The 25,508-nt window shown below is 39.9% G+C and overlaps 1 protein-coding gene across 2 annotated transcripts in view; it reads left to right on the forward strand.

Annotated features, from left to right (window-relative positions):
* The window catches only part of CPED1 (cadherin like and PC-esterase domain containing 1), a 223,990-nt gene that overhangs the window by 90,028 nt on the left and 108,454 nt on the right, over positions 1-25,508 (forward strand). For both annotated transcript variants that reach the window (XM_084632653.1, XM_084632652.1), the window contains 10 exons: positions 4,686-4,828; positions 6,703-6,787; positions 8,994-9,161; positions 11,480-11,584; positions 14,254-14,423; positions 16,607-16,666; positions 19,477-19,544; positions 19,923-19,967; positions 22,295-22,481; positions 23,912-24,080. In XM_084632653.1, the coding sequence (XP_084488779.1) occupies positions 4,686-4,828; positions 6,703-6,787; positions 8,994-9,161; positions 11,480-11,584; positions 14,254-14,423; positions 16,607-16,666; positions 19,477-19,544; positions 19,923-19,967; positions 22,295-22,481; positions 23,912-24,080 (1,200 nt within the window). The remainder of the gene's footprint in view (positions 1-4,685; positions 4,829-6,702; positions 6,788-8,993; positions 9,162-11,479; positions 11,585-14,253; positions 14,424-16,606; positions 16,667-19,476; positions 19,545-19,922; positions 19,968-22,294; positions 22,482-23,911; positions 24,081-25,508) is intronic.

Below are 25,508 nucleotides of genomic sequence, written 5' to 3' on the forward strand. Positions count from 1 at the left end.
AATCAGGTGATAATATTGCCCTCATGTGGCCTCTTTGGATATTGCCTCAGGACCTTCCAAAAATAATTTTTAATGTAAAATAGAATTAAAACATACATGTAAGTAAAGAGCAAAACTTCTGACACAACAGAAACTTTCAATGTTCCTCCCCACCTCATTTTATTTTATAAGGGTGTTTTAATTACCCAATTTTTACCTTTATTTCTTTGGCAGAAACATACTTGAAAGAACTCTGTGTATCCTTAACTCTCAATTAGGTTTTGAATTAAGCTTGTGATATAAATGAAATTAGGCCCTGATCATGCAAACACTTATGCCTATGCCTAACTTTACTACTGTATGTTGTTAAGCACTCGCATATGTGTTTGCAGGATCAGGGCCTTCATTTGTAATGTTGCCGTAGTTGTTTGGTTCTAAAGTCAAAACCCACCTCTCTCTCTTACCGCTCATTACCTCCAAAAAATCCCAACATTTTAAGTGAGAGTGTATTTTAGACAGGAAAGTAAGACTGTCATCTGACCCTCCTAACTCACTTCTTTATGCTCTTTTTCTCTCTTACAAACGTCTAGGGGCATATCTTTAATGGTGGAAGTCCAGGCCACCCCAAATCCTAGAGAGAAGCAGCTGCTTATTATTGGGAATTATATTTCCCCTTCCAGAAACCGAATCCTTGGAAGTCTGCCTCCATTATTCTCCAATAACATGGTATTCTGGGAAGGCCCAAGTCTTCCCACAGCAACAAGAGGATCCATAAAAGGAATTCTGTTGGTGGGTCACCACTGCTGTTCCGCCTCATCATTTCCAAAAGCCCAGGACCATGGTTAGGAGGCCATAGTTATTCCAGTCCCCACTCAAAGTACATTAAAGTCAGTGGAAGTCTTATTATTTACTTCACTGGGCTTTGGTCTTGGCCTTAACAGCAGAGATCATTAGAGGAAAGGTTGTTAGAGGCCTTTTTTCACTTCCTCCCCACCAGCAGAAATTTAGAAAACAACATTCTCAGGGATTACTAGTAACCACTGAAATAAGTGGGTAATTTAAAATAAAATGATACTCAGAGAACATTTTCCACGTAAATGAATTAAAACAAACTTTAGGTGGGATGAATTTGTGGCTTAATCTATTAACAGACTTCCTTTAAAACTAGATTATGTAAGAAAAAATATGCACAAATAGGAAATTTACTATACAAAATAGTTGAATAATGTCTTGGTTTCCACCTTCATCAAGTGCTGTGTCAAAGGAACAGGGAAATGTCATCACATAATAATAAATCCGGGTGAGAATAAATAGGCATATCCAACAGCTAGCACTATAAACTAATGATAAATCACTGTATTTTTTTCTCTGTGATGTATTCTGGAACCATTGTTTTTGATTATGGGTACATTTTTCTCCCATTACATGTGACAACTTCTTCGACTGACAATGATTCATCAACCACTGTAGGCAGAAGACCACGTGTAGATAGATCTATGTGAGGCAGTGCGCCGTGCTTGGAATAGAATTATTGTAGAATACGTTTCTTTGGCCGTTTTGCACAAATCCAGTCTGTATGTTGGGAGATGCATTGGTTATCCTTGTTTCTTCAAGTGCATAATCAAAGAGGCGTGTGTGTGTGTGTGTGTGTGTGTGTGTGTGTGTACATAAATACACAGATTGTGTGGACTTGGCGAAGAAATATAATTAAGCATAGCTATTTTCCATGGGGTGCAACATAAAAGGAATGAATGCAGGAACGCTAACTACAGATAGAAAGGCTTATGTTGAAAAAAACTGTATCCTATTAAGAAGGATTTATTCTTCTCAGACATTTAAAAAAACAACCTGTCACATAATAAAGACCCTGCAGCTATGCATATCCCCTTAGCTGTGAAACTACAATGGGATCGCTGCACAGTGGAGCACTGTGACCTTGGCACTCTGGTTTGCCAAGCTGTCTCCATGTTCCATATACATTATTATTGCTTAAAATGTAGCCAAAAATCTGAAAAGGAGACATATATGTCCTCTCTTCAGGAAGCAATTCTTATCTCACTGCATGTTCTCCTTACACAAAAGGTGTTCTTCAACGTACGTCCTCCCACGCAACATACATTTATTGCAGGGTTGCTTACAAGTTAGAAAGCACATTCTACGTCACCTAAGATCCAACCCACCAGTCCGTATTGATTGTTAACCTGTTTTGTACCTTTTCTTATTTCTGTTTTGATACCACATTCCAAACCAGTTGCCTATGAAGGTGCCTTTACTAGCACATTGAACAAATGTATCTTGCCCTTGACTGGCTTTATATTTGCTAATGCCACGCTCAGTACGGTAGAGAACCCCACTTGCCCCTCACCGAATCCCAAGCTCTTGGTTTCTTCCCACAACCTCTGAAGAGCCAGGAATTTAACCCGAAGTAAATGCTGCACCCGTGTTCAATACCAATGACTTTATTTGCCACCTAGCCAGGAAGGACACAGCCACAATTAGTAAAAGGGACTAGCAGAGAGCTGCTATGAAAAGTCACACGTATAACCCGAAACGTAATACGAGTCCTCGACACTTAAATAGCCCTAACTTAACAACTGGTCCACATGGCCCTCCAGGCTCCGTTCTAGAACAGAGTACCTCCTGTCTCTAGTGCTGTAGTGTGAGGTCGCAGTAGGAAGTCCCAGGCTTGGCTGCCTCTCAAGGAATCTGTCCCCATGGTCACCAGGCAGGTCAGGGCTGCTTCTGCTGGGTCTGGACTGCTCTCCCCGCTTGGCTATGTCTGTGCACCTGATTTGCTGTCTGGGTCAATCTCCCAGTACTGGGGTCTGGCTGTGATTAGGCTTTTTACCCTCCAGCAGCAGCAGTGCATGCTATCTGTCCATGCTCTGTAGCCTTCTCCCAGAGCCAATCAGGTGGCCTGCATACCCCTTCCCTGTCCTCGCTTGAGCAGGGCTGAGCTCTTCCTCTGTAGCAGTTTTGCTCCACCACTGAGAGGTGGGCTGGAAGCAAGAAGTCAGGGGTGGCATTTCCTTCCAGTCATCTAACAAAGCAGGGCTCTGGAGACAGAGGGTTCAGCTCCCTTCTCAAACTGCTGCCTAATCAATCAGGCCATCTCCATTGTAGGGCTGGCCCCTTCACACTGCTGATGTGTCAAATGGAGGCTCCCAAAGAGCCTCCTGTACTGAGATTCCAGCAGGGTTGCTACAATTTGTACCTGGCTGCAACGAACCCCAGTTATGCCAGCCAGTGATCTCCAGAGTACAGAACTCTCTGGCCACATCGTCTCCTCAACATGCCCATGATGTGGGGTTGGGGATAGAAGAGGGCAATGTACCGATGTCTAGAACAATTCTACCCCATGTCATGCAAATCCTCAACTACAGCAACTTTATGGGCCTTTGGGTTGCTTTGGTGGCACAAAGGGACCATAGTCAGCCCCAGAATCTGTCCCCACAAATTCATTCGTAAAGAATATCCAGGAACAGAAGCTAGCTCAAGGGAATAATTAAATGTAAACAAGCTAAAGCCCTAGTTGTGCCACACTTCTGATCTATCCATGAGCATGCATGCGTGAAGATTGCAAATGGGAAGTATTTGATTAAATCATATGTAGTATGCCTTTCAGGCCTTTAATTGATTATTCAAAACACTGTGTGTGTTTTTGAGAAGTACAGTAGAATGAAATAATTTGTGTCACTGAGCCCACACAATGCTTATTTAACATGACTGGAGGTTGGTTGGTTGGTTGGTTTAATCTAACACCAAAGGGGAATAAGAAAAAGCATGTTATTGTTGGTTTAGCCAATTCATTCATTTTTTCATGACTTACCCTGAAGCAAAAGTAATTATAATATCACTGCACTGTAACTATGGGCCAAATGCAGCTCCTTCCACTGTAAGCCCAAACACCCCTAAAATCAGCAAGAATTGTCTTGGTCCCACTATGTGTGAGAACTGTGCTCCTCCTGTGTTCTGCTCCATTAGCCCTCTTCCTGCTGTGGTGGGAAAGGTGGATTTGGACAAATGGTGGGAGTAAGTTGAGGGGGCGGTGGTGTACATGCCAGTGGATATGCCAATATGGGGATCCATGGGGCTAAACTCCTCATGTAAGGCATGTGCAGGAGCCCCATCACTATTACATGGATTGTTGTATTAGTAATGATGTGGCTGGCCACATGATGGGGTGGGGGTGAGGGGAGGATTGCTTTCACCCTGACTGCTCTTCCATCCTCTGCATAAAACTTGTTTACTCAGGCTCAGAGCTCATAGCCAATGGGGAAGGACATCAGCATTTGGCCCAATATGTTACAAAGAAGAAAGGATTTGGCTTTGAATATGTTGATACTGTCAAGTTTTTCTACTGCAGCAGAACTAAGCATGAGACGTTTCCACTTCATGTAATATGTTAATAGCAAAATGTTTTATGAAAGTGAATTTAGGCTGTGGGACCTCTGTGTCTAAATGCAGTGCCTTCTGGTACCAATTAATGCACAGTTTATTTAAGATTTGCTTCTTTATAAATGCAAATAACTTCTCTGCTAGAATATTGAGAGAACATTTAATTTCATTCTTCATTTAATGTGGGACCGGGTAGAAAATAAAACTGTCATTCTTATGCAATTTTGACATCTGCAAGCCTGTTAATGTATGGTCCTTAAAAGTATAATAGGATAAGTGTTTAAGAATTTGTGTAACATCTTTCACAGCTACAAAGATTTTTTGAGACATACTTCAAATCCAGTTCCCCTCAGCAAGCCTTTGATAATATGAAAGAAACAATAAGTAAACTCTTACTGGTAGCTGAGGCATTCAGTGAATCACCCGATGTGGGACCAAAGACCTTCAATAGGTAAGAAGCTACCAATAAATAAATGGTAAGTTTATTGTCAAGTTCTTTAGAATATTATGGAAAGCAGTTGAGTACACAGATTCTGCTGTTACAAAGAAACTCGTATTTCATACTTGGTATTAGAGTGAAATAATGTGGTTGGTGAAGAGAGATTTTCAACAGCAGCGGCATCCAACCTTCTGAACTTGAGGGCCAAACATATTATTTCAAAAAAGGTCAAGAAGTTACAATCAATACCTTGAGTCAGATTCTGTGTCCTGTTCTGCTGCTTTTATATTGCTCAGGAAGTACAAAACGAGCAGAAACCTCCCACAAATGGGGGAGTTCCCAATGGATGTGAAGCTGGCATAGCTGCCTCCTGTGCTTCCCTACTTTGAGCCCCTAGCGTAGAGGGTGTTGAGGGATGAAAGAGTGAGTTGCCAAAGCTTATTGTACTCCAGCTGTCTCCATTTGGTATATGGCTTTTGGGGACTGTAACTGACTGGTGCAAATTAGAGCCACCCCTGGCAGCTATAACCAGGGCTGGAGCAGGGAATCAGGGAATTGCAACTGATCTGAATAGTAGCACAATTTTAGAATACTTTGTCCTAAGTATTACACCTCATGAAGTATGCCTGAATAATACTGTATCACTTTTTTATAGGACAAATAGGTTATTGCAGTCTTTCCTACTGGATTTTTTAGTTTTATATGGACCAGATACTTCACTTTTTTATAGTAAATATACATGTTTTATACAGCTACTTGAGGACCTAGTTGTTTAGCAGCAATAAAGCTCATTATTTGTCCTAAAGTAGTAGGAACAAAACTTTATAGAATATATTGTGTGTGTGTGTGTGTGTGTGTGTGTGTGTAAGAGAGAGACTGTGAATATAAATATAGAGTTATTTTAAGAGTTGTGCAAAACCAGCTAGTTTTGGTTCACATAGTTTCACCAAACCAAATTGATGAGTTGGCTGTTTTATGGGACATCCAAGTTTTCATGTAGTTCCAGGCTCGTATGAATCCAAAATCCCACCACGCAATTGCAGCAAAGACCATTGGGGTCACAATGAAACTCATGAGTTTTGCTACTACTCACCCTTATGTAACATCTGTTTTCCCCAAAATGTCATCCACCCAGTTGCAGAACCCCACACCCTCCAGCAGGCACTTGCTCCCCCTATATCGTTCCCCTCCTCCAACACACCCCAAAACCCTCATGTACCACAGAATGCACTAACATTAAGAGAGGAATGGGCCTAGATTAAAAAGACCCCATAACATTAGAAATCCCCATTCCATCCCCTGTCTGTGCTTGGTGCATCTGGTGGTGAATTAGGGTCTTAGAGTAAAATAATGGGCTTCTGAAGCAGCAACAGTGGATTAGAGTAGCATTTCTCAGTGCAGCTACTGCTAAATTGGTTAGGGAATGAGTGGTGGGCAAGACTGTGTTTAACTATATCTTTAAAGTAAAGTTAAAAACTGGCCAGTGTGTGTGTGTATAACTCCTCTTTACTGGATGGGATCAGTATTGTTAATCTATGTATCAGAAGTACTACATTGCTTATAGTCATGGAGGCTCTCCATTGCTAGAGGAACAGGGTTCTGTCCTCTCTGTCATTGTCCAGTCCTAGGTGGCCATGGGTTTGTTACAATATTTTTAACACGTAACCTGTTTTACTTGGCCTGTTAAAAGAAACAACAGTGAAAAACAACATAATGGCTTGAAGTCTATAGGCCAGCATCTCAGCTGGTGTAAATAGTATCACTCCATTTAAGTCTATGAAACTGTGCTGATTTTCACCAGCTGAGGATCTAAACCTATCTGCATGTAACTTTATTGACTTTTTCTCTTTTACTTACAGTTATCTCACATGCCATATTCTTGTCAGGTTTAATTTCAGATGCAGTCTGTGTTTTCAAATGTTAACCTTTGACATTGGGTTCAACACCTCCACATATCCAGTAGTTCTTGAGGTAAGCAAGTGCCAATTACATTTTTTAAAACATGTAACATTTTTTAAAGCAAGTAAGTGATCAGATGGATGGAGGGGATTTATTTTTGGTATTTTTTTAATTGTTTTCCCTGGTTTTAGGAGCTTTCCAAACCCAAAGGAAGGAACTGGCCCTTCCCAAAAGAGCATAGACTAAAAAGAAAAGTACAGTAGAGAATTGTCATTGATGATTGCCCCCAAACCGCTAAGCAACTATGCACAAATATACAAATAGATGTGTGAATACATTAGTAAGTGGAGTCTTGGGACTGGAAGAGTTGTTAAGGGACTATGGAATAATATTGATGTCTACAGCACTAAGATCTCAACAACATCTGTCAACAAGCTGGCTAGGAAGCATTGTGGCCTAGTGGAGCAGGCACTGGCTGTGGAACGGGGCTCAATCTTGAGCTGTGCTAGAGAACAGCTTGGCATAGGTGACTGGAGGAGGCTGAGGTCTTGGGACTGGCTGAAATATCTCCCTGTGCACGTCTAAATGCTGCCCTAAATTGTGCTGGCTTGTACTTCTTCCCTAGAGGCCATTACGCCTACAAAGATCTATGGAGCACAACATGCTCTGACCTCCATCATGCTGACTTCTGCTTCCCAGCCCACCCTGACATACCCTCTACACCATGAGGAAGAGGAATGTGGTAGAGAGCCCATTATACCAGCTTTGTACCACCTACTACTACTTTGTACCACCTACCAGCTTTGTACCACCTATTCCTCCATCAGAGGAATTCTCAGCTGTCCCTTTAGGCCAGCTTTCCAGCTGTTTTGCTCTGCTTCAGGGAATTTAAAAAAGCCATGTCTTCTTTTGTCTGCACAAAAGAAAAAAAAGGAAAAATATATTTGAAAAGTACACAGGGACATTCCAGAAGCAAAATTTAAAAAATAAATCTTAATTAAAAAAAATCAATTTAGGTTGCTAAGTGAAATCTGTGTAGTTTCCTATTACATCAGCTACAGAATGCAAAGAAATGAGTAGATATAGTAAACCTTGCACTGTCCACAAAATAAATATAAAGACATTGTTCTTACCAAGTATAAAGAAATGCATATTTCATCACAACTTAATAACCTCAAGTTGGACCCTAAATAAATACAGTACTTTCATCAGTAATCCTCAAATCAAAACCCTTTTGAAAACAGAAGTTCTCTCTACATGCTATAGACACATCTTGATCAGCCTCAAATGGAAGTTAAAATAAATACATATTTTATATCATGTTCTAGTAAATCACTAGTGATAAATGCTTTCCTATGAAAATATGTGTAACAACATATTCTAAAAAAGCAATTATAAGTACTTCTAAAAGAGATCTACTGTCAGCTACTAAATATTAACAGATATTAATACAGTATTTCTTAAACACATTTGGATACAGAAGTAAAGAAAACAAGAATGTTCTATATAACCCCTGATTCATGTGAGTTGCAGTTGTGTTGGGGTTGTAAAATGAATTTCCTTATGATTGATAGAAATGATGTGATTGTTTATTATGTCTAATGTAAAATGTATGTCCTTAACTATTCAAGTTATGCTCATTATTAAGCATTAAGAACTTGAGTTTTGTGTATAACATGTAATCATTTAGCAATCTTCACTCTTTAATTTTTTTTTATATATTAAAAGGCTGGACATTTTTTTAAAAATAGGCTGCAAAATTAATTTTTATATGACAGTGCTATGCTCTTCTCAGTGCACTAGCGGTCAGCAAACACTATGATGTGTAATTGTTACAAAAAATGAAGTACTGTATTTGCTGTAAAAAGAAAAGGAGGACTTGTGGCACCTTAGAGACTAACACATTTATTAGAGTATAAGCTTTCGTGAGCTACAGCTCACTTCATCGGATGTAGCTCAGGAAAGCTTATGCTCTAATAAATGTGTTAGTCTCTAAGGTGCCACAAGTCCTCCTTTTCTTTTTGCGGATACAGACTAACATGGCTACTACTCTGAAACCTGTCAGTATTTGCGTGTTACAATTCTGATAATTGTATCAGAAGTAATGTACATAAATAAAATACTACTACTTTATTTGTTTACCATCTGTGTGCATTTGATTCCTTTTTTATTCATACCTTTTATGATTCCTTTGAATAAATAAATAAATCCAGCTTAGATATATCGGGGAACACTGGATTTGATATGAAAACTGTATGTTAATTCATTTTTTTTCAAGGTGCACGAACACTTTGACTTTCAAGTTGATGATGACTTGAATTTTGAGGACCAAACTGTAAAAGAATTCCTGCTTGAGGATACATTCAAGTTTCTCTTGTCTAATAAGTCTTCAGCTTCCAGTGTCTTTGAGGCTTTACAGAACATTTACAGATTAGCTGTGATTAAGGTACGAGTGGATTTCGTAAACATTTTTCTTATTACAAATTAATTGAAAATATTTAATTCTAAATGATAACCTTTTCTTTGTGAGGGCTTTTTTCTAAACTACAAAATGAAATATTTGTTCAATCAGAACTTTTTGGGGCTAGGCAGAGTTGTATGAAACTGTGAAAAACATATTATGATGACACCTTGCATGGAATTTTCTTTCTTTCTTTCTTTCTTTTTCCTTCATTTTCCAACCCTCAAGAGTTCATATTTTCAAAGCTGCAATATTGTGAAATTCTGTGTGTTTTCAAGTAAAACCAGTTTAGCTTAATAATGGGACCAGAGTATGCAGTGTTTGTGAAATGTTTGTGAATACAGAACTAATTTCAAATTATCTATAAAATGCAAAATGGTCACATTTCAGCACATCATATTTCTTTGCAAATACTTCACACACCCCTTCGTGCTAGTTATCTCTCACCAGATTCTCTCTTACACCAAACTAACATTGAACACAGCAGACTTGGAAGAAGGAAGAGCTATCAGGGAGCTTGTTTGGTCTCCCCAATTCTTTGCCTCAGCCCTGACTCAGGTTAGTGCAGCTAGGGGACTGCTCTAACTTTCACCAGCTGGGTATGGTGCCCAAGGGACTATGTACCAGCTAAATATAGCCAAAGCAAATTGATCTCCACCTAGGGTATGCAGCAGCAGATTCACATGGCTATGATATAGTTGTGGTGTGTAGTGTGGGCTACCATGTTGAACGATCCCTTGCAAGTCTGCTTCTTTCAGCAAGAGTCAGTATGGGAAGATTTAGACTTTTTAAATTCCTCAAAATTGCATCTTTCAACCTGATTCATGGTTGGCTGCATGCTCAGCTTCCTTTGACTGTAGCTTTTTAAACCTACAAAAGCATACCTTTCTCTCTACACTGGTCATTACCCCATCATTGCAGTCGTCTTGGTCTCGACTGGTGCAAGACTGCAACTTGCTGGGATTGTCTAAGTATCTTCTTATTTGTGCCAAAATCAAACCTAACCAACAGATATTAAGAATATGCCATAAGTTTTGATGCTGAAAACTGTTCTTTCCTCTCATGGCCATTGTTCTTAATGGCCATGTTTCTGCTCCATATAAAGTTCTCATCACTTCTGCACTGGACACTCTTGTCTTAGTTGTCACATAGACATCCCACCACCTAAAGGCCTTTAAAGATGCTGAAATACCATTGATGCAAGATTGATCTGACATGTTACTTCGGATATAGAACTTTCTGCTGTCAATCAACTACCCAGATAAATGAAACTATTCACCCATTCAGTGTCAGTGCCATCTACATGCAGTGTCAGCAGGTCATTTGTTTCCATTTTATAAGAGGCATACATAGCTTTGGTTTTATTACCATTGATCTTAAATCCCATAGATTCTGCAGTTTTTCAGCGCTCTTCCAGCCATCAGTTGTAGTTGGTCAGTAGTCTCTCCTAGTGAGGCAAGATCATCTGCATAATCGAGAGCATCTAAAGACCAATCTTTAAATTTCACACCTTCTACTTTGGCCTCAATCAATTTGTCATCAGATCATCTATTAGAACATTAAATAACATAGGCGAGAGTATTCATTCATCCCTGGCCTACTCCTGACTCAACTGGACAGCTGTTGACCCTCACACAGCTAAATGTATGGTTGTACAGTTCTTCCACTCGCCACACTATGTCCTCAGTCACACCCTACTGGTGTAGCAGTATCCACAGTGCTGCTGTGGTCAAAAGTGGCTGTAAAGTCTATACACATGTTGTTAACTTCCTTTTGTTGTTCTAGTCATTTTTCAGTAACATGCAGAGCATGTGTAGCATGGAATATAGATTGATCTATATCAATGGTGACTGTCTCTCATTTTTTGGTCGAAACAGTATTTCAATCAATTCAGTAATACGATCGTAAACACCTTCCCTGGGATTGACAGCAGTGTTATTCTCCTATGATTCAAGCAAGCTGATAGCTCTCTCATCCCCAGGGTGTGTCTACACTGCAATTGGACATGTGATTGCAGCTCATATAGGCATACCCATGCTAGCTTTAGTCTAGCTAGAGCATCTCAAAATAGCAGCGAAGACGTGGTGGCAATGATCCTGGCGGGGACACATACCCAAGTTTCCAGGTGGACTTGTATATCCTGCACTGAAGCTTGTGCCACTGCATCTTCACTATTACTTTTAGCTGCACGAGCTGTATCAAAGCTAGCTTGGGTATGCCTATACGAGCTGCAATCGCACATCCAATTGCAGTGTAGACGTACACCTAGTGTGCACCAGCTACTCCTGTCCTTTCTTTTGCAGGATGAAAACTACCAGAAGGAATATGAGCAATGTCTGTCTTTAGAAGAGATAAATTCAATGATTCATTTTATAAAAGAGCTGAAGAGTATGGGACAATTTGAGCTGGTAAAGTAAACATTATTATTGTGTATTTTTTTGGTATTGTGCAATTTCCTTTGATGTGATATCATAGTAGTTCAACTGTAAGTTATTTAAGAAGAAAGTGTTTCTACTTTTAAAATCTTTGAAAACATTATGGATTTATTTTCTTATTTCTTATTTAAATAAATGCTAAAATGGTCAGAATCCAGGTACTTTTCTTTAAGACATCATAAAATCATGATTGATTTCATAACGACACAACAGAACAGAATTGTAGTACATCACAAGTTTTTAATTTTTAAGAAGGATGCTATCACGTGCCTAAAGTTTAGTACATGTGTAACTGCAATATTGGAGCCTATGCTTTAGATATGATGTGATGGTGTGATGCAGAGGGGGGCAGCAAACAGTGAGAGAGGATGGAATGGGAAAGAATGAAGTTTACAGCAGTAAAATCATGTGGATACTCAGTTTGGTCATGTGTATGTCTTGTGGATTCTGCCAATTCTTCCTAAAATAAAAACAAGGAGGATAACAGGATAGGAGAAAATGTCAGACTCATTTCTTGTGGAGCTCACAGAAAAGGTGAATGGTCTGAGGTATACAAATGAGAGAAGGAAAGGGCTTGATGAATCAATTAGGTAGGAAATGTGTAGGGCTTGATAGAAGTCTTGAAGACACTTACGAGAAAAATGAACAAATGTGGCCCTGAGGCTGGCATTAGTGGTGAAATAGGCAAGAGGTGATGTGTTAAAATATGAGGTCAGATAGCTGTGGGCAGTAGAGTTATGTAGGACCTCAAAGGTGAGGACAGGAAGTTTAAATTGAATGCAATGAAGAAGATTGGAGGGGGTCAGTGGAGAGATTTAAAGAGTGGGTGACATGGTCTGAATGACATAGTAAGAAAATCATTTTGGAGGCCACATTCCATATGGAGAGGTGGGGGCGATGTGGGTGTTGGGAAGGCTGGAGAGGAGTGGTTGAGAGATGAAATGAAGAAAACCTGAGAAGAAATGTCAAAGAAGTAGAATGAGGCATGAGATGAGGGATTGGAAGGAGGGAGATAGATTAGGAATCATCAGCATAGCCATCATAGCTGAAACTGTGTGAGCAGATAATGCACTTAATGTGTAATGGGGAAAAAAGGAGGGTACCACTGAGAGATCCTGAGGGAATCCCCCCAAAGCGGGTGTGGGGAAGGAGGAAAGATTCTGAAGGACCAATCAGATGGGTAGGAAGACTTCCAAGAGAGAATAGTACCAAGGAAGCCGAGGAGGGATAAAATGTCAAGGAATAGGGAGTGATCAACAGTTTTAAAGGCAGTGGGGAGGTCCAGAAGAATGAGCATGGAGTACAGCTGCTGAGATTTGGGTAGGAAGAGATGAATGGAAATGTCTGTCGAGTATGTATTTGGTGGGGTGGAGAGAGTGGTCTAGAATAGAGTTAGAGGGGGGAAATTGAGGGAATGGTTGTAAATGGGTCATTCAATGATTTTAGAGGTAAAGAGAGAGGGAGCTGGAGAGGTAATTGGCAAAAGTAATAGTATCAGGGGTCAGTTTTTTGAGACTTGAGGAACCAAACCATTCTGGTACTTGGAGCAGGAGCCAGAGGACAGTGAGAGGTCAAGGGTGAGATGGAGGAAGGAATGACACTGGTGCAGAGGTGGGGCAGGTGGAGGGATTGGAAAAAGTACAAGACCTTTTAGTGACAGTAGAAAAGTGTGCTGGGGATGGAAAGGAGGAGAAGGAGAGTGGGGAAGGAGTAGGGAGGTCATGAGAGATGTTGTCAGTTTTCTTCCTGAAGTCAGTGAGATCCTGGGCATAGAGGGTGGAGGATGTAGGAGAGGGGAAGGTTTTAGGAAGGTGTCAGTGGCCATTAATAAATGTTGGGGTTTATATGCCTGGGACTCAATAAGGGCGAGGCAGAGCTGCAAGGAAGGTGGCAGAAAAGAAGGCAGAAAAGAGGAAAAGAGAACAAATCTGTGTCTAGGAAGTCTGCCTGATGTCTGGATCTCTGCCAGAGAGGTGGGATGAGCAACAGGGCTGGGGATTGGTGGGTAAATTATACGGGGGGAAAGAGGGACAAAGGAGTCAAGGATAGAGAGAGTGGTGTTAATGGACTTAACAACTGATCAGTGGAGGTGAAGGAAGAGCAGCAAGTATTGGGACACAGAGCATCAGAGAAGTCACGGGCAGTAAGGGATTGAAGGTCCTGGAAGGTCATGGGACAGATGGAGGTGAGTGATCATATAGGAAATGATTTGGTAGCAACAAAGAGAAAATTCAGTAATGAAAGAAAGGGAGTTCTGCTTAGTGATGGCAAGGTCTATGGTATGGTCTTTTGGTTCAGGGAAGAGTTCATCTCAGTTTGAGAGTCAAATAAGCAAGACACAGAAGACTGAGGGATAAGACTTCCGCTTCGGGACCAGTAAGCATGGTTTTGCAAGGCATGATAATCAGCATAACTTTGGGAATGTATCTTAATAGGATATTCTGTTAAACACATGTAATCTGTTCCTAATTTTTCTTAGCTTCCTTGTTATGTTTTACATATATAGTATGCATCTAACCTATTGTAACAGTTTGCAGGACCAGACCCCGACATGTGATTTAGTCAGAGATATAAAGGAAAAATCTATGAAAAAGTGTTTTTACCTTTACTAATCTGACACATATCAACTTTCTCTCTTTCAGCTTTTCCCATCTTCTGCACCCAAGATTCAAACTTTGCTGCATGATGTTTATCACATGGTAGACCCGATGGGAAAGCTTGGGTCAGTCCTGACAGTACATTGGTTTCTTTCCAATTTACTTGAGCAGTTCCAGTTCATGAATAAAGAGGCGCGTCCAAATCTCTCAGAATGGTAAGATGGCTATTAGATAATATTTCTAGGGCCAGATCCTCAGCTGGTGGAAACCAATGTAGAGCTTTTGACTTAAGAGGGTCTATGCCAATTAACGCCAGCCAAAGCACTGGCTCAGTGTTTCTTATTATAGTGTGTTGGGAGGTATTCCTTTGTTAAGGTTGATCTGAATTTCCAAATAAATCCAGTTTGGGATCCTTTTCTCCCCCTTCTAACACACAGGATTATTGGTGGCAAAATCGCGGGGGTTAGGGGGTAGAATTTTTCTAGTAGATTTTAAGTGAATTTTCTGAATTACTACACCCTGAAAATAGGAATGTTTAATAGAGTTCAAAAGGTCTCCTGCTCCTTGCCTCCAATTTTGAAGCCAAAACAAGAAAGAAGGCAGGAGATAAAAACTTGGGCCAAGATTTTCAGAGGTGACTAGTGATTTTGGGTTGTCACAGATTTTGGATGCCCCACTTGAGACACCTTCCTCTGAAAATCTAATTTTAAATGCAACTCTAACTTTTAACGTTATTAAGATTTCAAATAATAGTATCAGACTGGCATGTTGACTGCAGTGGGCTTAAATTATGATTGTGACTGCTGTAGACTTAAACTTTCACTTGAAATAAATAAATAAAAATAAGTTTTCAGCCTTTCCCATGTGGAAAAAGACTTTAAAATGTAAGTCAATTGTTTGTCAGTGGGAAAAGGGACATTTTTTCAACCAAAATTGAAAAAAAAGTTACTTATACACAAGGTTTTGTGAATTATGATTTATTAAAAAAAAATAGAGGTGTTCGTCACAGTTAGAAAATTCATCAAAGATTTGGGGTCCTTTTAGGGCTGTCAAGTGACTAAAAAAATTAATCACGATTAATTGTGAGATTAAAAAATTAATTGTGATTAATCGCAGTTTTAATTGCACTGTTAAACAATATTAAAATACCATTATTTAAATGTTTTGGGGGTTTTCTGTATTTTGCAATATAGGGTCAGGGCTGGGAGCTCTGAGCTTCAGCTCTGCTCGGGGCTTCAGCCTTGCATGAGGTATGGGGACATCAACCCCCCTCAGGGCATGAGGTGCAGGGCTCCAGCCCCCCTTGAGGCTCAGGGCTCCAGCCACTATCACGGTTTGGGGCGTGGGGCTCTTGCCCTCCCCCCTACCCCGCGCCTGGGAAGCTGTGGGCTGGGTCTTCTTCAGCTCCCCCACCCCTGGCCAATGCCTCCTGCCCGCCCACAGATAAGTGATTAATGCATCAAAAATTAACATATTAATTTTGCTTTCAGTTAATCGCAGGTGTTAACTCCGATTAATTGACAGACCTAGTGGGTTTTTTTTTTATTAGATCATTGCTAACTACAATATTCTTGTATGGATTCCCACCACCTTCCTTAGTTGATGATGTGTAGTTTCCATTTTAACATCATCTTAACAAAGTTTTTTGGCTGGAAAGAACAAAAATAATGGTATTATAATTTTGGTACTCTATGTATTTCTTCTAAAGCTGAGGAAATTCATATTTATTTTCCATACCCATTTTCTCCTTGCTAATGACATTGAATGCAAGTGTACAGCTCACCTACTGGTAATGGAGGTGACTTGCATGTATTGTGTACATTGTGAAATAGTTAGAGGTCCAGTTTCTGTTTCTTTCATTCCACAAATTCTGAATGATATTGTGTAAACACTTCTTTTTTGGCAGTGTAGACATACCTACTATGTAAATGGCTATGAATGCTTGAAAACTGAAAAGACGTGAGTTAAGCTTTATCCCAAGGCAGCCTGTTTAAGCATTTTGTTTAAACTTTAAGCTTTCCTGAGGTTCATAGCCTTGATGAGTTTTGTTCAAAAGGACTGTTATCCTGACTTTCATAGATTTGGGCCAAATTTTTAATGGGCTCCTTAATTGTTCCCACTTATCGGCATATGCAAGATCTGTGGTTTCATGTACAAACTGGCAACTGCATGACCAGCTACCCCTTATGGATGTATAAATAGACAGTTAAGGAGGCTCCCTGAAAAATTTCCTCTTGATTTAGATTTTGTATCTTGGTGCTCATGAAATCAGAGAATGAAGACCCTACTCAAAGGAGTTTACTGGTCAGCATTACTTTCCCACATTTCCATCTACATGATTATTTGGAATTTTAACATCCCCAGTGAAGTTAGTGAATTCTCTGCACTTCTTCCACAGGAAAATCAAGAAAAGTTCCAGAAACTCATCTAGGACTACCATGAAATGGTCAAAGCCTAGGTGAGAATGAATAAATAGTGAACTTGTAATGCCTATCATTACATCCGTGGACACCATCTCTGAAGGAGCTTGTGAACATGAACAGCTTTAGGGCAGTTTCTGGGGAGCACAAGCCCAACACACATACACAGATCTGCTAAGTTCTGGCAGTAGGGAAATTAGTTGCCACTTTTCCTATCTCGGTGGGATAATCCTGAATTCTTTGTGTTCTGATGTAAGACTGACAATGATTCATTTTAATGGTCCTTTCTACAAGTCTCATTAAAACATTTGTGGGGGTTGGCCACAAAGTAAGATTTCGCTATCTTCGCCCCACCCACCACACACACACATAGAAAGTGGATTTCTGTCTTTTAAAATCATAAACTGATGAACAATAGGCTTCTCTGGCAATGCAATTCTTCAAGAGGACTTCAAAGGGAATGTTTTGGGGGGAAACATATGACTCCTGAAAGGAGCCCCTTTGGATCTCTTCATCTGTCATTTCTCTTTGTCAGTCTATACAGGGTTTGCGTAGGGAAGAGCTTATTGTAAATCTACCTTGCCAGCCTCCAGTCATGTCCAAAAATGGATTTGACTCATTGTAAGAGGAAATCTGCTGAATTAACAAATTTGGAGTTGGTGACATATTCCCGAGTAAAAAGAAAAGGAGGACTTGTGGCACCTTAGAGACTAACAAATTTATTTGAGCATAAGCTTTCGTGAGCTACAGCTCACTTCATCGGATGCATTCAGTGGAAAATACAGTGGGGAGATTTATATACGCAGAGAACATGAAACAATGGGTGTTACCATACACACTGTAATGAGAGTGATCAAGTAAGGTGAGCTATTACCAGCAGGAGAGTGGGGTGGGAGGGGAACCTTTTGTAGTGATAATCAAGGTGGGCCATTTCCAGCAGTTGACAAGACCTTCCTGGACACTACGGTGCTAATAAGCGATGGTCAAATAAACACCACCCTATACGGGAAACCTACTGACTGCTATGCCTACCTACATGCTTCCAGCTTTCATCCACACACACCACACGATCCATTGTCTACAGCCAAGCTCTACGATACAATGTCATTTGCTTCAACCCCTCAGTCAGAGACAAACACCTACAAGATCTCTATCAAGCATTCTTACAACTGCTGAAGTGAAGAAACAGATTGACAGAGCCAGAAGAGTACCCAGAAGTTACCTACTACAGGACAGGCCCAACAAAGAAAATAACAGAACACCACTAGCCATCACCTTCAACCCCCAACTAAAACCTCTCCAGTGCAACATCAAGGACCTACAACCTATCCTGAAGGACGACCCATCACTCTCACAGATCTTGGGAGACAGGCCAGTCCTTGCCTACAGACAGCCCCCGCAACCTGAAGCAAATACTCACCAGCAACCACACAACAGAACCACTAACCCAGGAACCTATCCTTGCAACAAAGCCCGTTGCCAGCTGTGTCCACATATCTATTCAGGGGACACCATCCTAGGCCCTAATCACATCAGCCACACTATCAGAGGCTCGTTCACCTGCACATCTACCAATGTGATATATGCCATCATGTGCCAGCAATGCCCCTTTGCCATGTACATTGGCCAAACTAGACAGTCTCTACGTAAAAGAATAAATGGACACAAATCAGACGTCAAGAATTATAACATTCAAAAACCAGTCCGAGAACACTTCAATCTCTCTGGTCACTCGATTACAGACCTAAAAGTTGCAATTCTTCAACAAAAAAACTTCAAAAACAGACTCCAATGAGAGACTGCTGAATTGAAATTAATTTGCAAACTGGATACAATTAACTTAGGCTTGAATAAAGACTGGGAGTGGATGGGTCATTACACAAAGTAAAACTATTTCCCCATGTTTATTTTCTCCTTCCCTCTCCCTCCCCCCCCCCCGGCTGTTCCTCAGATGTTCTTGCTGGAAATGGCCCACCTTGATTATCACTACAAAAGTCCCCCCCCCCCCGCTCTCTTGCTGGCAATAGCTCACCTTATCTGATCACTGTCGTTACAATGTGTATGGCAACACCCATTGTTTCATGTTCTCTGCGTATATAAATCTCCCCACTGTATTTTCCACTGAATGCATCCGATGAAGTGAGCTGTAGCTCACGAAAGCTTATGCTCAAATAAATCTGTTAGTCTCTAAGGTGCCACAAGTCCTCCTTTTCTTTTTGCAGATACAGACTAACACGGCTGCTACTCTGAAACCTATTCCTGAGTAGTTGCAGATAGCTAGTCTTCATTTGATAAAGTAAGAATGTGTATGAATTCTAGCTTTAGGCATATAATTTGGTTTTGGATTAGCAAGTACATAGTCTAATATTACTTCTGTCTGCTTCATTCCAGTGTATAAATCCATACTCACCTAAATTCAGTTACCAGTTACCAGTTACTCAAGTCTTTACTTGTCTTAAAGAAATTGTTTTTGTACAAATTGTAACCCGAACTGCATATTAAAAATGGGTAAAAAAGTAATGTACAAGCAATTCGAAAGCTTTTATTCTTGGATACCCCTCCCCTTCCAGTTTTCCTCCCTATTAAGCTACTTTCTTGAGATGCATTTCTGCTTTTCTCCTTTTCTTGCTATGGGCAATTGTTTACTACGGGCTGTAAGTTTTCCATCATGCTCATTTCAGGTAAGATTGCTGGTATTGGGAATGTGAGTGCAAGAGGTGCATCTTTCTGTTCAGAAAACTACAGTACCATGCCCCACGCCAAGGGAGACAGGAATTTTTAAAAAGTGTTTTCCATAGATTCTGTTCCTCTCATTGATCTAGAAATGTCTATACTATTGCATTGATAGGAATTCTTTCCCAGAAAAAGAAGGTGTTAAACAAAGAACTCCTTTCAACGTAATGAAAAATCAGAAAGGTAGGACATCAGACTGGTTTACTTGTAATATACCACATGCTCTTCCTGTTTGTTCCAAAAATCTGGGAATGTCTGTGGTTCAGATGAACTGATGTGTTTCTTACATTCGTGCTTTCCAGTTAGACGGTTGTGGCTCATTTACTAAACATAAAAGGCTGAATTCTATCTCCCTAACTCATGAAAGTTGTTCCATGGATTCCAGTGGGAGTAGAGCAGGCAGCATATGGCCCAAACTGAAATAAATACAAGTGTCCCCTTTTATTGGTATAATTCAGTTATGTTTGGGGGGAGAGGGTTGTTTTCTTTGGGTTCTGCAAATAGGGGTTGCATGCAGTGTGTAGAGTAGGACACAGTTAATTGTTTCTGTTTGCCCTTTAGAATTACATTTTTCCAATGAGACTAAAGAAAGGCATTGTAGTCATGGTAAGTCAAGATCTATATCTTTGTACTGACAGAACATGTGAACTTTATGCAAAAGGTGGCACTGCTTTAACACATTTTTTATAGTGTCTGTGCAACTTTCTTTAGGGAATGGAGTGCCTTTAGGCCCTTAAAAACGAAACATGGTTTATTAAGTAGCCAGAATGTTTCTGAATCCATCAATAATGAGTCAGCTATGCAAAGTAACTCTCAAGCACAAAGTTAGCCATTGTTATGTTTACATTCTAATATTAATGTTTGGACATTCATTGATCTCAAAGCCCTTATGGTTTTTCTTCTGGTTATACCACTGACTGTCATGTAGACAGTTTTTCAAGGACAGTTATAGTTTCTCCTTTTGCATACAGTTGTTCTTATGAAGTGGTTTTTTAAACTTTAAATTTTTGGGTGCTCAACTATCATACAGGATATTAGTTCAGTGCTTAACCCTTCCTGATCAAGTAATATCTGTTCAGGAATACAATATTTGTGGTTCTTTTGTGATGTAGAAGGAAATACTTAAATATAAAATTAGAGACACACTCAATAGTTTTTTTTCTTTCAACCTGCATTTACCCTTGCTTCATATCCCTCACCACCATTAGCCACCCAGAACTCCATTCAACTACAAATATATCATTGTACAGGCGGACCTCTTTATTGCTATATCCAGGTGAAATTATGTGGGACCCAGAACAGTGCACATATAGCTGCAAGGACATTTGGCTTCTTCAGGGGTACAGTCAGCTGAGTATCAGGCCAAAACAAAAGAAAGTCTTAGGGTGTTGCTCAGGGGATGATGAGCTCATCTAAATTTGCTCCGGGCATCCCACACCTTAGAACATTACTACTACCTTTTCAGTGTCCAGTGCTCTTTTCCCCTCTGTCTAACTGAGGCTGTATTGTCTATGAGAGTTATTCTGGGAGAGGGAGACAAATTGCTGCTTAGGGGTGAAGAATTTTCATCCCAATGGGCCTCATCTCCTCTCTGCTCCTCTCTAAGCTTGGCGCTCAGCCAGGAAGATGTCAGTTCCAGGCCAAGAACATTCCTATCCTGGCTGACTGACACTATGATTTCACCCCTCTCATAAGATTTTTCTTTGAAAGGTACCCCTCCCTCCAGCTGCTTTAATTCTTAAGGCTATTAGTGATTTCTTAGGGAATAAGCATACATCCTGAAATGATCTGTGCGTTACATAGGCCATATGGCCTCTTGGGGAACTCAGGAGTGCTTCTTATATCCTTTGAACACTTACTTTCCCTCAACCCTCTATGCTGTATGTTTTGAATATGACCTGTTCTCTGGGGAATTTGGCCCAAATTCTGCTCTCAGTTAAACCAGTGTAACTCTGGAGTAACAGCATTAACTCTATTTACAACAATGTATCTGAGAACTGAACTTGGCCCTTTTGTGTTACTCTCCAGTTAAATTCACTCTCGTGGACAGGCCCCACACAGGGCCCTGTGTAATATTTAAGCCCTCTTAAGCCACATACTAAGCTTCCAGATTCACTCAGCTATTTGAGGGAAAGAGTTTACTGGCTGGAATGTTTGCAGAAGCAGCCAGTTATAATTGAATATTGGAGAATATTCAGAAAAAGCAAATTTTGAATGTGTAAACATGCCAGCAATCTGATTCTAACAGATCAGATTAAAATAGGTGCAAGAAACTTGTCACAGACGAGCTACAGGCAAATAATAATTCACAGAAATCATTTTGTTTGATAATGATAATACAGAATAATGAGTGTGTTTGAGAAAATCATGATTTTTATGGATTGTCCACAAACAGAAAAAGAGGTGCAGTTTGTTGAATGAGGATTCTTTATAAATTATTCACCCTGATGTACAAATGATCCCATGAGTCTAGATGTCACCCATGTGATCAGTTCTTATGAGCAGTAAGGGTGTTTCCAACAGATTGATTTTTTCCTGGCAACTACACATATACATAAGCCCTTCACACAGGCTGGTACATACCTAAGTTGGTTGTGAATTTCTGTCATTAAACTCATGTACATTTCAATTAATCCACTGGAGACAGGATTTTTTGACCTTAATCCTTAAATTTTCAGTGCCTTAGTCAAGCTTTTAGTTTTGTGACTCCTACTAAAGTCATTGGGCAGAAAATGATAAAAGCCCTGCACAGGTCTGAAAATTTACCCCAAGTGTCAATACAAAATCCATTAATGCCTTGCAGCAACAGACTCAGCCTGGCTATGAGTTAATGAATCTCACCATTGATCATTTAACAGCCTGCCAGCAGTTACTTGTTATTTTAAAATGTCCATATGTGTCACAGTTTTTTCTTTGATGCCTTCTTGGAACAGATAAAGATACCCTATCTCATATCAGGCAAATCTTCACCTGCCCGCCTTTGGACCTGAATCCTAAATTTAATCCAAAGATCAAAGAGTACTACACTGAAGTCCCATTTGATGTGGTGACAGTGAAGATTGGAGCAGAACCCTCTAACTGTCAGTGCCAGGTGCACCTTGATGAGAGGAAGGGACCAAGGTATGGGGGGAAATGATCCTGTAAGCACAGAGCTGATTCCTAATATTGGAGAAACAGAAAGGATGGCAGCCACCTCTGCATTTCCAAGAGAACTAGGAATTAGGAATTAAGATTACAAAAGGAGATTTGAATGCCCAGACATTTAGTCCTTTAGATTTGTATTTATTTATCAATGTATTAAAAATGTACCCATTACAATCATTACAATTAAACTCCAGTTAACAACCCCCCCAAACTGTTAGAATCTCCCTCCAGCTTCTACATAAAACTACTCACACCACCAATGGTCTGAGTACAGAAGACGAGCACGGTTGTTGGTAAAATATTCAGGGCCCAAATTATACAGAGCTGTATATAAGCTAAGCAGCACTGGGTCTCATCAGTAACTGAACAGAAGATTTTCAAGATGAACCCAGGAGCTGCTAGAACCATGATTCACTTGGTAGAGCCCTTCTGTCTTAGTCATTATAGGACCAGCATTCCACCATGGTGTAAGGGATCCGTTGGAGGTGCAGTCTTTGGTGATGTATAAAACAGAGGACCTGACCAGTTGTGATCATTGAGGGTCTTATGGTCCTTTCTGCAAAACTATGGGGGTTTGTCCTGGTGTCCTCGCCAGTATCTTCTATTATTAATCTAATACTCTTCCTGTGGTTTCTATTAGAGAAGTTATTCTTGACTTATTCTTAAAAAAAAAAAGCTAACACAAAACCGTGTCACATAAAATTCTTGATGTAGGCTGGCTGCCACAATACACCCCAGAGTTGCATGCATGGAGTGATTGATATGCAAATAGACGTGTATGCTATATAATGAGAGTTTGCAAAATACTTCGAGAGTCTTCTAAACAAAAGTCATTATATAAATATTTATTAAGAAGTAAAAGCATTGAAAGTTCAAATTCTGTTAGTTCCAGCCATTCTCAGTTCACTGCAGAGCAAAAACCTCTCCAGCACTGCTCTTGTCTATCATGTTGAATGGTTTATTTGGGAATCCATAATGCTCAGAAAGTGCACAATTTGAAGTGCTAGCTAAAATTTTCAATCTCATTTGTCTCCCTCCTCACTTCATCACTGATTTGAAACTGCCAGAAACTATTGTCCCTAGTTGCATCATTCACAATTTTCTTGTCATTGTTGTCTGACTGACTTGCCAACTCTGAAGCTCTCTCCTATCTAAGTTGAAAGCTAAAATAACATCACATTTTTAGATTGTTTCTGGCACATTTTTGCTTTATTGCTAGATTTTTTAAAAAAATGCCTTTGCAAGCTAGACTTTACACTATTATTCATATTAAACTGTTGAAATAAACATTACTAATAGAAACCTTAAAAGCTGAGGTCCATTTAAATTGCAGTGGAAAGTGCTGTTCAAATCTTGACTGATTTAACATTGGGCCTATCACTTTCTGTTGTTGTTTTCCCTTGCAGTGTTGCTAACTACCCCCTTGGCCTGGGAATTAATAAAATCACTATTCTAGTAACAGATAATGCGCAATCCGACCCCGAGGTTGTGAGCAGCTATAAAATCACTGTCTATCGAGAAGACCGCCCAAGTCTGCCTTTGTTTGAGGACTATATGGTGTGTGGTTTTGTGCAGGTACTGTTTGTTTTTTCTTTGAATATACACTTTATATATGTATATGGCTTGATTATGATCTCACTTACACTGGTGTAAATCAGAAGTAACTGAACTGAAGTCAGCATGGAACCTGTTTAGATTAGAATGAGGCCCCCTAACTCTTTGGGAATTCTCAATCCATATTGTATAAAATAGGGGGATTACAAAGGTTTTTGGCTATAAATGTAAATTATACATCAGTACCTTTCGTATTTTGTATGCATTGGAAAACTCCAAGCTAAGTTGCCATGACCTTGGTCAACTGAAATCCTACTCACCACAGTATTGTATCTTTCTTTGTAAGAAGCATCAGAGTTATCAGAACAGTAAAGCAGATGTAGTAGAGTTTCTGTTGCTATGATCATCTGTGCAGTTGATTGCAATGTTTTGATCATTATGGTTATGATTGTGATTATGTATTCATTTATTCTTTGCTTATTGCTGACAGTGGGGTCAGCTCTGGTCAAGATACAGATATCAAAACGATTTATGAATGAAAAACGTATAGTCTAGAAGACAAACATATAAAGTGAAAACACACGGGGCAGACCAAAGGAAGGAATGAAGTTTAGATTTTTTTAAGTGTGTATATGCAAATACATTATATATAATGTATATATGGATCCTTATGGAAGCATTGAGCCTTTAGAAGAGATCTGAATGAAGAAAAGCTTAAGGTCTGGCATACTGCAGTTGGAAGGACATTTCATACGGAAGGTCAGCATAGAAGAAGACACAAAGATGGGAGTAGGAAAATGAAACAAAGGGACATTGAGGCTTTCATTGTTAGTGGAGCAAAGGTGGTAAAGGAGAACGTGATAGGATATGAGATCTGAGATGTAGGCCAGGATAGCTTTGTGCAGGTCTTTGAAGGCTGAGCACTAGAAGTTAAAATTTGATATGGTGGGGAAGGGGAAATCAGTGGAGAGATTCCAAGAGGGAATTGACAATAGGCAAGGAAGATAAATTCATTTGTGGGGTTTTGAATAGATTGAAGAGTGGGGAGGTCTTACAGGGAATCTAGAGCGAGTATTTCATTAGCGCTAAATTATATTATCGCAAGCAGGCAGGATTATAAGCAATAGGGCTCTATTAAACTCAGCATTGTGTGCTCCGACTCTGCCATTTCTCTGTATGTCACAAAACTTCTTGACTTACACCAATATATCCCCCTCTTAAAACCTGATTCTTTTCCTCCAGTTTTTCTCAACATATTACAGAGGAAGTTAGAGTAATCAAAGTGGGAGCTGACACACGTTTTAGACTTTGGGACAGAAAAGGGGGTAATTTTTAAAAAAAAAGGTATTGTGAAGAAATAAGCAGTAAGTCTTGCAACCGCAGCAAGGAGAGGTTGTCAGTTCTGAAAGTGTGTAGTTGGCAGTAACTAACGCAGTCCATAGGGTCCTT

This window comes from Lepidochelys olivacea (genome assembly GCF_965140295.1).
Source record: "Lepidochelys olivacea isolate rLepOli2 genome assembly, chromosome: 1".
NCBI classification, from domain to species: Eukaryota; Metazoa; Chordata; order Testudines; family Cheloniidae; genus Lepidochelys; species Lepidochelys olivacea.